The sequence below is a fragment of the Microcaecilia unicolor genome, chromosome 14 (genome assembly GCF_901765095.1).
Source record: "Microcaecilia unicolor chromosome 14, aMicUni1.1, whole genome shotgun sequence".
In the NCBI taxonomy this organism is placed as follows: domain Eukaryota; kingdom Metazoa; phylum Chordata; class Amphibia; order Gymnophiona; family Siphonopidae; genus Microcaecilia; species Microcaecilia unicolor.
The window spans coordinates 26,231,338-26,243,786 of record NC_044044.1 but is presented as its reverse complement, the minus strand read 5'-3'; the positions used below and the strand labels follow the sequence as shown (position 1 = coordinate 26,243,786).

At 42.6% G+C, this 12,449-nt stretch overlaps 1 protein-coding gene across 1 annotated transcript; it reads right to left on the bottom strand.

The window, feature by feature from the left end:
• Positions 1–6,921: 6,921 nt before the first annotated feature.
• Positions 6,922–7,858, bottom strand: LOC115457221 (olfactory receptor 6N1-like). Its single transcript, XM_030186646.1, is given in 3 exon segments — positions 6,922–7,007; positions 7,010–7,090; positions 7,093–7,858. Coding segments are annotated over 3 exon segments (933 nt in total).
• Between the last annotated feature and the right edge of the window lie 4,591 nt (positions 7,859–12,449).

The window sequence follows — 12,449 nt, the reverse complement described above, 5'->3', positions numbered from 1 at the left end:
TGTACAGTCACAACACCATTCTCGCTCTTATTTGGCAGTCTGACCACTAATGATAATACACAAGACGTCCATCAGGAGGATGGATGCTACAGAAAGTGGAGAAGCGGAAAAGTGGGATTGGGGTCACGAGCAATGAGAAGACAGCAGGAAAGGAGGGCATTGAGAAGGGGAAGAACTGGGGAATATGAGGAGAGGAAAGAGGGATTGGGGTAGAGGCTTGGGAAGTTTAGAAGGGAGGAGTGAGCAGGGAAATAGCGAGTGGAAGTAGTGCGGAAAGTAGAGTAGAGAGTGGAAGGCTGGAAGTGCCCCATACAGGCCTCTATCAAGGAGACAATACACCTCTCACCTACATACATCATATCCCTACACCCAACACATATTTTAATATCCAATAATATTCACCGCTTCAATACAATCATCGTCCTCTCCTGTCTCTAACAAACTTGCACTCACTGTCATCTCCAAGTCCCCCCTCACACACATCGACACAGTCCTCCATCTTCTCACAGATACCCTATCCAAACAACCCACGCATATTAATTCTCCAATCGCAATTCTAGTTCCCACCTGCGCACACTGAGTTGAGACGCAAAACGTTTCCAACAAACACACACATATCTACCATGCACCTTCTTCACACACTCACATAACTGCCATTCATGACATTTTGAATATAAATGTATGCACGCAACCTTAGTAAATTGTCAAAGAGGCCATTTCAGAAGTCTAACTTTCAAAGTTAGGAGCGTCAACCCGGTGAAAATCGGCCTACTTAAATTTAATGAATTTTCAGCAGAACATTTATGCTGCTATGTTTGACTGAAATTAAGGAACAAATTTGTGCCTAACTTTTTTGTTGAATATTGGATGAATGAAGAAATATGAGACCTCCCATCCCCTCAGTGCATCTACTACGCATCTTGACTTCATTCTCATTAATCAAAGATGACAAGCACTCTCTCTGAGAATGAGAGGTAGATATCTGCTTTCTCAGTGACCATCAAAGTATGAGACAACTCTGTGGGAATCAGGAAGACACTGATTTCAAGTCTGCTCATGTCTGTCTGCACCTTCCTCCCTGGGTCTCTCTCTCTCTCGCTCTCTCTTTCTTGTTCTGTTTTCAGCTTAGGTTCACAATTTTTTTCATGACATATCCAGCTTTTTAATGTGTGGATGTTATAATTAATAAAAAGAGAGAGAGAGACAGACAGACAGACAGACTTACAACAGATATGTGCACACATGCATGGATCATTTGATATTCAGGGAAAAAGACCAAGAAAGAGGGTGCACCAGAGTTGAAAAAAAAACTTGAAAGATGGACATAATGTGACAGTGTTGAAGACCAGGAAGGAGATTGAGGAAAAGCTCTCCAAGTACGAATAGTGTTTTCAAAAAAGTTTCACCAAGCAAAAAGTTTAGACCTTGGGGAAACATTGCTCCATGTCAGAACTGCCCAAAGAATTTTCTCTATATTTTTCGCCCAATTTATTTCCATTTTTCAGAGTGGTACAAATTGCAAACCTTACATTTGGAAACTGATAAAATAATAATGAAATTGCAGAAATAATTGTAATTTCGTGGGAATGTTTTTATGTCTCAAAGACCAAAAGAGACAGGAGAATAATTTTCAGTGAAAAGAGTTGTATTTTGCTATTCTGATGTCCCGGAGAAACTGTGTCACATTCTCCTTGTGGCCTTGGAACTTCCCTTTGCACATCTAACAGAATCGATCCTATCTCTGTCCCCACCGCTGCAACTTTCTGTTATTACAAACTAAAATCTGCCCTCTTGTACGCATCCGTAATAAGTCATAGCAAGCAAGAGAAATCTGGATATACAAACCTGGGGCTGACCAGCTGGTGCTGAGCTCTCAGGATCACTGTCTTCTGACTTCTCACGTGTAATGGAAAGGGAAGGGACAAGGCGTCTGTGGTCTTCGAAAGGGGGAAGAGAGTACAGAGCAGGTATGGCACTAACAGACACAGAGAGACAGCCGGCTTATAAAGAGGGAGCAGAAAACCTGAGGGATTGTTGCCAGGGCAAGCTTCCATCTGAGGTCTGAAATCCCAATATCTTCCATGGTTTTAATTACTAATTCTCAGTAAAACAAAGAAAAAAAGGTTTACTACTACTACTTGACATTTCTAAAGCGCTACTAGGGTTACGCAGCGCTGTACAATTTAACATAGAAGGACAGTCCCTGCTCAAAGGAGCTTACAATCTAAAGGACAAATGGACAGTCAGTCAAATAGGGGCAGTCTAGATTTCCTGAAAGGTATAAAGGTTACGTGCCGAAAGCGACATTGAAGAGGTGGGCTTTGAGCAAGGATTTGAAGATGGGTAGGGAGGGGGCTTGGCGTAAGGGCTCAGGAAGTTTATTCCAAGCATAGGGTGAGGCGAGGCAGAATGGGCGGAGCCTGGAGTTGGCGGTGGTGGAGAAGGGTACTTAGAGGAGGGATTTGTCCTGTGAGCGGAGGTTACGGGCGGGAAGAGCTGGGCTCAGTATGTAATGATCTGATTGGTTAAAGAGTGAATGGTCTCTTGTACTCTTTTAAACTTTCAAACTATCATTCAGATAACTGCTGTATATGTCTGGTTCAAGCTAAAATAGCCCCTGTTAGTGAAAAGTGGAGTGAGTTACTAGAATTTCTGTATCACTTTGCACTGAAAGTTCTGGTGAATTACAACTGGGCAAAATGCGGGACTTGATTGGGTCTTGATGTGAGCTGATTGGTGTACTTTAATGACACATGAAGGGTGATTCTATAATGGGGCGCTTGCATTTATGCACTGGTGCGTGCGAATTTACAGAAGACTAGCACTTAAGTGTGCATAAGGGAAAGGGAAATGGGACTTGATATACTGCCTTTCTGAGGTTTTTGCAACTACATTCAAAGTGGTTTACATATATTCAGGTACTTATTTTGTACCAAGGGCAATGGAGGGTTAAGTGAGTTGCCCAGAGTCACAAGGAGCTGCAGTGGGAATTGAACTCAGTTCCCCAGGATCGAAGTCCACTGCGTTAACCACTAGGCTACTCCTCCACTAACCCACAAAAGTGCTAGTGGGGCATCTGAACTCTGTCCTGAAACGATGCAAATAAGTGGCTTAGGGCCAGATTCTGTAAATGGCACTCAAAATTTGTCGGGAAAAAAATCTGTGGTAAGCGCTGTTCTATAAAGGGAATGCACACTTTACAATAGTGATTAGCAAGGATCTCACGCCTAACTCTGGATGCCAGATTTACACCTCATAAAACCAGGTATAATCCTGGCACCTAATTTAGGCACGGAAACAGCACTATTCTAATTCCTGGACCACCTCGACCCGCCCATGCCCCTCCCATGACCACGCCCCCTTTTGGGTTACACACAATGGGATTTAGGCATCCAGGGTTTTATTTATTTATTTATTTGTTACTTTTATACCCCACATTTTCCTACCTATTTGCAGGCTCAATGTGGCTTACAAAGTACCGTAAAGGCGTTTGCCATTTCGGTTGGTAACAAATATAAGATTGTGTTGTGGTCAGATGAGATAGAGGTGAATCAGGCATCATGGGTCAAGGGAAAGAGGATAGTAAATTGTCCAGTATGATCTTTGATTATATTGTGTTGCAGGGTGTGGGGATTTATGTTGGATCGTTGGGATAAGCTTTTTTGAAGAGGTGGGTTTTTAATGATTTCCTGAAATTTAGGTGGTCATTTATTGTTTTCACAGCATACGGGAATCCATAGGGTGCAGGCAGATGGGCATAAATTCTAATAAGTGCCAAATAACCTCAGTAATTGATTGTTAGCATAAAATTATTGCTTGTTAATGACTCGCTCACCAATTGAGCTGTGTGCACCTCCCATGATTGTGCTCAAGTTGTGTTACCCTTGATAGAATCCAGGGGATGATGTATAAATATGAGGGGGCATGTACATGGGCTGAGCATGGATGAACAATGGGTGGGGAGTCCACTCATGTGTAACTTAAAGCATACTGTATGTTACAGATGCCCCACTGCAATTACATGACTGGATTATACCTGGTGTATGGCTGGTGTAACTGCTCCATGGCGTGACGTCCCTTGAGCACTGCATTCAGTTCTGGTCGCCATATCTCATGCGAGGAAAGGCTAAAGAAGTTAGGGCTCTTCAGCTTGGAAAAGAGATGGCTGAGGGGGGGGGGATATGATTGAGATCTACAAAATCCTGAGTGGTGTAGAACGAGTAGAAGTGAATTGATTTTTTACTCGTTCCAAAAGTACAAAGACTAGGGGACACTCGAGGAAGTTACGTGGAAATACTTTTAAAAGAAATAGGAGGAACTATTTTTTTGCTCAATGAATAGTTAAGCTCTAGAACTTGTTGCCGGAGGATGTGGTAATAGCGTTTAGTGTATCTGGGTTTAAAAAAAAGGTTTGGACAAGTTCCTAGAGGAAAAGTCCATAGTCTGCTATTGAGACAGAGATGGGGGAAGCTACTGCTTGCCCTGGGATTGGTAGCATGGAATCTTGCTACTCTTTAGGATTGCAGAATCTTGCTATTCTTTGGGGTTCTACGTGGCATCTTGTTCACTCTTTGGGATTCCAGAATCTTGCTATTCTTTGGGGTTCTACATGGAACGTTACCACGATTTGGGTTTCTGCCAGGTACTTGTGACCTGGCTTGGCCACTCTTTGGAAAGCAGAATACTGGGCTAGATGGACCATTGGTCTGACCCAGTATGGCTACTCTTATGTTCTTATGTAAATGTAAGGAACATCAATGTTGGGTTATGCAAGTATTCTATAATAGAATCTGGATACCCAGATGCCATTATAGAACAGACTGGCACCACACGTTCTCAGGGTGCCTAAATGGAGGTGGCCAGTGATAGAATTAGTGCACCTATGTGAAGCCCATTCTATAATGAAAAGGAGGAATCTGCTATCCCTATCACTGGTAGAAATTCTTGTGCCTAACTGTGTGCTTGACAGGTTCAGCTCAAGGGAGTATGCTGCCTTGAGTCAACTTTTGCATTCGCGATTCCCCCCCCCCCCCACACACACACAATCTAGTATCTTTCCCTCCACTCTACCATACCGTCCTCCTATAATCCAGTGTCTCCCCTCTCAAGCCCACTCCTTCCTGCTGGACTAGATGAGGCTCAGGGCGCCAGTGATAAAGGGCGCCAGAGCCTCAGTCCAGCATCTATCTCTCTAGGAGTTTGACGGTTTTGCGCTTTTTATCACCAGAACTAGTCAGTATTCTTGGAAGTCATTTACTCATGTATGGGGCTAGAATACCAGCATTTACATGCCCTGAATTTCCCCATTGTTGGGCCTTGGGAGAGATAAGATGATGGAAACACCACATAAGCACTTAATAAACCTGCTGAGTGCCAGTTTTCCTCACACCCACCCACCCACACACATGCACACACACACACACACACACACATGCACACACACACGCACACACATACACGCACACATGCACACACACACGTACACACACACACACATGCACACACACAATTTTCAATAAAGACAATATGACACATGCACACACACACACACACACATGTGCACACATGCACATGCACACACACTCACACACATACACACACACATGCACACACGCACACACCTTCTTCAGTGTACCATACAGGCATCTTTGGCGCCTGCAGCAAATCATTTTCGCTGCTTGCGCCAGCCCCGTTGGCTTCCATCTGCCGCGTCCCGTCAGGAAACAGGCAATGACGTCAGTGAGGGCGGGACAAGGGCTCGTGGCAGATGGAAGCCTGCAGGGCTGGCCCAAGCAGCGAGAATGAATCTTGCTGCTTGCGCCAAGGATACCTGTATGGTACACTGGGGAAGGACGGGGTTCAGAGACAGAAACACCGATGCTGGGATGCTGCGGAGAAGAGGAGGGGAGATTCGGGGTAGGTGAAAAAAATCTATATTAAAAAAATATCTCCAGGAAGATATTTTTTTTTTGGGGGGGGGGGTGTGGAAGGGCCCATCCATATTAACTCTGGGCCCATCCAAAATACTGAGTCTGGCTACACCTCTGCAGCAGGAGTACAGAAAACTTGGGAAAGAGGAAGAAGAGAAGTCATGCATGATGGGTTCCCAATGAAAGAGAAATGGGGGAAGAAGGAAGGGAAAGAGACCATGTTTGAAGACTCCATGATGAGAACCAGATTGGGAATTGACAAAAGGCAGAGAGACCACACTGCAATTTATTTATTTATTTCCTCTTGATATACTGCCATATGGTCTGTACTAGGCTTCAAAGCAGTATACAGTGCAATGGGAGAAATGGAGGAGAAGAGAGACAGGAAGGAACAGGATGACACTCCGACATCACTTCTGGTTTTTGCTCTCTGTTTATTGGCATGGCATTTCAGAACCATTCAGTTCCACTTTGCACAAATTGCAATCTGCACTGAACCCAGTCTTAAGGAGTCTCCAGAGAAGGACCATTGAGTGCAGTCTGTCTGTCTATTTGTGCCTTATACCTACACTCATTCTCTGTACCTCCGCCATTGAACAGGTACAGCACGATCAGCAGTCTTCTCCATCTCCAGACACTAACACCCCTTTGTAACGGTCTCTTGCATGCATGGACTCTGCTGCTCGAAGTCTATTGTAGACGTCCACCATCCATGTGGGGGCACAAACATGTTCTCACTTTCTCTTTGAGCTTTCAGCGTCATACAATTTACCTCTTGATCCTGAGTTTCTCATTTTAATGCATTTTAATGAGATCAAATAGTCAATAGTTCTTGCGACATCCAAAGCTGGTCCTCATTTTCTGCACTTTGAGAAAAGATGAGGCCTTGATGGAACAGCACTTCTGAACTCAGAACTCACTGAAGTGTTCAGGCTCTGACATCATGGTCACAGACTCTTTTTTTTTTTTTGCATTCCAGGTATTGGATAGTCTATATTGGGGCACAACATCTCCTTATTGTTCTCTTGAGGGCACCTTTCACTTCTTTGTTTCTGAGGCTATAGATGAGAGGGTTAGCATAGGGGTGATAACTGTGTAGAAGACAGACACCACCTTGTCCATCTGGAACCTTATTGTAGATGTGGGGCGAATGTACATAACATGACAGTGCTGTAGAAAATCCCAACCCACAGTGAGATGTGAGGCACGGTGGAGAAAGCCTTCTTCTGCCCTTCAGCAGAAGGGATTTTCAAGACTGAGAAAATAATTAGCCCATAGGAGGTCATGATCAACAGGAAGCAACTCCAGATTAACACCCAAGCCAGGAAGAGGAAAGTGAGTTCTTTGGTACTGGTGTCCGTGCAGGAGAGCTTCAAGAGTGGGGCAAAGTCACAACAGAAGTGATCAATCTCATTGGGGGTACAAAAGGCCAAAGTGGAGATCCAGCAGGCAGGAAGAGCTGGGGCTAGAAGCCCACCCAACCAAGCAGCCAATGCCAGGAGACCACAAGTCTTACTGGTCATAATGGTGGGATAATGTAGGGGCCTACAGATGGCAACATAACGGTCAAATGCCATAAGAGCAAGAAGCAAGTTCTCTGTGGCCCCAAAGACAAAGAGAAAGTAGAACTGGACCACACAGGCCTTGGAGGAAATGGTTTTTTGCTCCGCCAGCAGGTCAGCCAGCATCCTTGGTACAGTAACTGTGGTGTAGAGAACCTCTAGAATGGAAAAGTTCCCCAGGAAGAAATACATGGGAGTGTGGAGGTGCTGGTACACCCTGACCATTGCTATGATTGCCAGGTTGGATGTGATGATGAGCAGGTAGAAAGTTGAGAAGATGCAGAACAGGGGAATTTGGAGACCCTTCATGGCTTGGAAACCCAGCAAGACAAATTCAGACACCACGGTACGGTTTGCTCCATCCATTCCTAAGTTACAACCACCCATATAAAAAGAAGATAATGGTTAATTTGTCAGAACCATAGCAGTAGAATTAATAACTGTAACAACATTAAAGTGAAGTCCAACCTTAAGTAGGTAAAAATCTTTCAAAAAAATCATCTTTTGGACTGAACTGGGAGCTCAACAGCAGAACACAAAACTACTGTACAGAATGCCTGGATTTCAATTCCCAGGATCTGCCTCTGTGCTTTGCATTACTGGTAGCTCTGGCGGAGTACTGTGTAGGTAGGTTTCACAGCCCGTGCTGAAGGAGGGAGTCTCCACAATCGTTCAATTTTGAATCCTACTAGCTAGATGCAGAGTGCATGTGTATGAGGTTCGGGGGGGGGGGGGGGTCTGTGGCCCCTGGATAAGTGTCTGGAATATAAAAGTTGAATTAACCATGTGTGTTTCTGTGTGTGCGTGTTGGAAGGGGTGGGTGAGAAGAGGCAAGGAAGTGTTTATAAGCTAGAAGAATCAACCTGGATAGTGTGGACAAAGTCTCTTAGTAGGGCTGTACCTTCCTCAGCACACATTTGGTCTATTAGCAAGCCTTAAAAAAAACTTTAGGGCACACTAAATCAATTTAATGAATAGTAATAAATGACTTCTTGCCCTTTAGAAAAATGCTGAAAGCTCATCTCTTTAAGCAAGCCTACCCAACCTAATCTCGCCAACCTCCACTCCCAATTCTGTTCTGACTTAAATACCAACCTCCCATCCTTCTCTTTCCATCTCTCCTTAATTTTATCCCTCCTTACCCCCTTTTCTCCCAAATTACACTATCCTATCCTGTCTACCCTCTTTTATCCTAGTCATATATTATCTAGCTCAACTTATCGTACACTACTAAGCCCGACTTTACGTTGTTTTACTACTGTTTTATTGAAAATTCTATTCTTAACTTTGTATTTCAAATTACTATGTAAGCCGCATTGAGCCTGCATTGTGTGGGAAAGCGCGGGGTACAAATGTAATAAATAATAATAATAATAACCTTTGAATGAATGCATTCTGTCAATTAACACGTTAAAAAACATAGTAAATGACGGTAGAGAAAGACCTTCACGGTCCATCCAGTCACATCATGATCGTCCTGATTGAACCCACAATCATAGTATTACTAACACATTTTACTCACTAACGTCACACTTTAAGATTTCCCCTCCCCCGTTGAAATACACAACACCTGTGCTCATAGCAGAGGAAGTTATAAAAGCTATAATCCACATTACATTTAAAAAACAAATTGAGATAAATGTGTGTAACGAACTGACAGAAGTGTGAAAATCAGGGAAAACTATGAAATGAACCAGAGACAAACCGAATTTAGCGCCAATGGTCAGTATAGTTTACATTCTTGCTATCCTATCCTTCATGACCACAACAGAGAGGTTTGCAACTTGCCTATTGGCATCAGATTATAATCGGAAAAATGGCAGAGAGATAGCGAGAAGCATTCAGTTCCTCCCCGCATCGCTCTACCTCTCCCACCCAAAACTAGTTCAAGGCCAAAACTCACGGAAAAGAAGTCACCCTTTGGCTTGCTTTAAATTTCTTGGAAGGTTTTTCTAAATGGAGATATTTATTTATTTATTTATTAAAAACGTAACATACCGCAATGGAAATCATCCAACCTTTTTTAAACCCAGATACACTAACTGCTGTTACCACATCCTCCGGCAACAAGTTCCAGAGCTTAACTATGCTTTGAGTGAAAAAATATTTTTCCTATTTGATTTAAAAGTCTTTCCATGCAGTTTCGTTGAGTGTCCCTGGTCTTTGTACTTTTTGAATGAGTGAAAAATTGATTCACCTTCACCCGCTCCACATCACTCAGGATTTTGTAGACCTCAATCATATCCCCCTTCAGCTGTCTCTTGTCCAAGCTGAAGAACCTTAACTTCTTTAGCCTTTCCTCATATGGGAGCAGTTCCATCCCCTCTATCATTGTGGTCACTCTTCTCTGAACCTTTTCTAATTCCACTATATCTTTTTTGAGATTCAGCGACAAGGATTGAATGCTATACTCAAGGTGAGGTCGCACCACGGAGCAACAGAGGCATTATATATTTTTGGTCTTATTTTTGCATCCCTCTCCTAATAATCCCTTTTTTTTTGTGGCCGCCGCCACACACTGGGCAATAACAAAATGGTATTACCTACAACTTGTTTCAAGTCACTGAACTGTATGTGGAAACGGATAGGAAGCCAGTGAAAACTCCTCTTACTGACCTATAAATGCATTCACTCTGCAGCTCCTCAGTACCTCTCCACTCATCTCTCCCTACGTTCCTCCCCAGGAACTCAGTTCACTGGGTAAATCTCTCTTATCTGCACCCTTCTCCTCCACCGCTAACTCCAGACTCTGTTCCTTTTATCTTGCAGCACCATATGCCTGGAATAGACTTCCTGAGCCGGTACGACAAGCTCCATCTCTGGCCGTCTTCAAATCTAAGATAAAAGCCCACCTTTTTGATGCTGCTTTTAACTCCTAACCCTTATTCACTTGTTCAGAACCCTTATTTTATCATCCCCACTTTAATATTCCCTTATCTCTTGTTTGTCCTGTTTGTCTGTCCTAATTAGATTGTAAGCTCTGTCGAGCAGGGACTGTCTCTTCATGTTCAAGTGTACAGCGCTGTGTACGTCTAGTAGCGCTTTAGAAATGATAAGTAGTAGTAGTAGTTACTTGCTAATTTTTATTTCTAAATTTACACATGTCGAAATTTCACGGGAGAGAAGCACTGGGCAAAGGAGATTTTGGTGTGAAACAGCATGTTCCAGTTGGGTTCATCAAAAAAAAAAAAAAACCCCAAACAAACCAGCAGTGTCTGTTTTCTGGCTTCCCTGCTTCGGAGCTGACCCTTCTTCCGTATGCAACTGAGCTTACCATACCAATGAGGAAGAACAGATGTTGATTCAGAACCAGAATAACCGAAGCACATAACACGTTGGAGGCATTTCAAGAACTCACATCACCAACCAGTGCCTTCAATACAGACAGCTACCAGTTCATGGCCAGTTCCAGGCTGGTTTGAGTTCAGCGTATATCATATATATTGCGTTTGGCATAAAAGCAAAAAGAAATTGAAGCACCCCACCCTCTCCACCCTAAATTTATTTTTTGAACTTAGATCTTTAGAATGATACCTAAGCTTCTCCTGCGCCTATATTAGGCTTTGTATAGGTCCATGGTGTAACTGCTCCTTCAAAAGAGGGAAGTGGGAATGTGAACCAAGATTTCCAAAGACCGGACCACAGCAGTAAAAAAATGAAACAAAGTTTGTTTTTTATATAAGGTCAAAGGTGTTCCCATGCTTAATCAATACCTTTGTGTCACATTAATGATTCAATAATCAATCCTGTTACGATATTCTATCAGGTCCTTCATGGAAAACCTATTAATTTAATATATGTTGCATTTATATCAGAAACAGAGGGAGTATAATGTACACATCTATATTTTATATATTATATTCTATCATTGATTTTATATATTTGTTCACTTACATATGTTTATGTTTTCTGTTTTCATTGTGTTTTATGTTTTACATTTCATTTCTTTTACATATTGTTATTTATTTATTTTAGATCATTTATACCCCGCCATTTGCCACAGATGCGCAGCCCCAAAGCGGCTTACAATGAACTAATAACATATTGTTTTTTTAATCCATAGACTCCTGATGTAGGCCTTTTGGCCAAAACACAACATTGTGTCGAGTCACTTTATTGTCTAATATAACTTTGCTTCATTTTTTACTAGTGCTGTGGTCCGGTCTTTGGAAATCCTGGTTCACATTCCCACTTCCCTCTTTTAAGTATGCCACTGTTTAATCATAAGAACATAAACATTGCCATACTGGGACAAACTGAAGGTCCATCAAGCCCAGCATCCTATTTCCAACAGTGGCCAATCCAGGTCACAGTACCTGGCAAGATCCCAAAACAGTACAATACATTTTATGCTGCTTATCCTAGAAATAAGCAGTGGATTTTCCCCAAGTCCATCTTAATAATGGCTTATGGACTTTTAGGAAATTATCCAAACCTTTTTAGAACCCTGCTAAGCTAACTGCGTTTACCATATTCTCTGGCAATGAATTCCGGAGTTTAATTGCATGTTAAGTGAAGAAATATTTTCTCCGATTTATTTTAAATTTACTGCTTTGTAGCTTCATTGCACGTACCCTAGTATTTCCGGAAAGAGAACCAATCGATTCACATCTACCAGTTCCACACCACTCATTATTTTATAGACCTCAATCATATTCTCTCTCGTCTTTTCTCAAAGCTGAAAGCCCTAGCCTTGTGGGTAGACTCGATGGACTGTAGAGGTCTTATCTGCCAACATTTACTATGTTACTATATGTTATTTGCAATTCTGTGTTATAAGAATGACTCATATTCACACTTGCAAAAAGTAAGTAGACTGTTCAGGAATGTGCAGTGCACACCTAAGCTCTATGACCTGGTGGCATGCGTGTGTGTGTTTGTATTATATGCTTGTCTGTGGTATTTATCCTGTACCGAGGGGTAAGTGTGGGAGAAAGAACTTACCAAGTGCCCACTA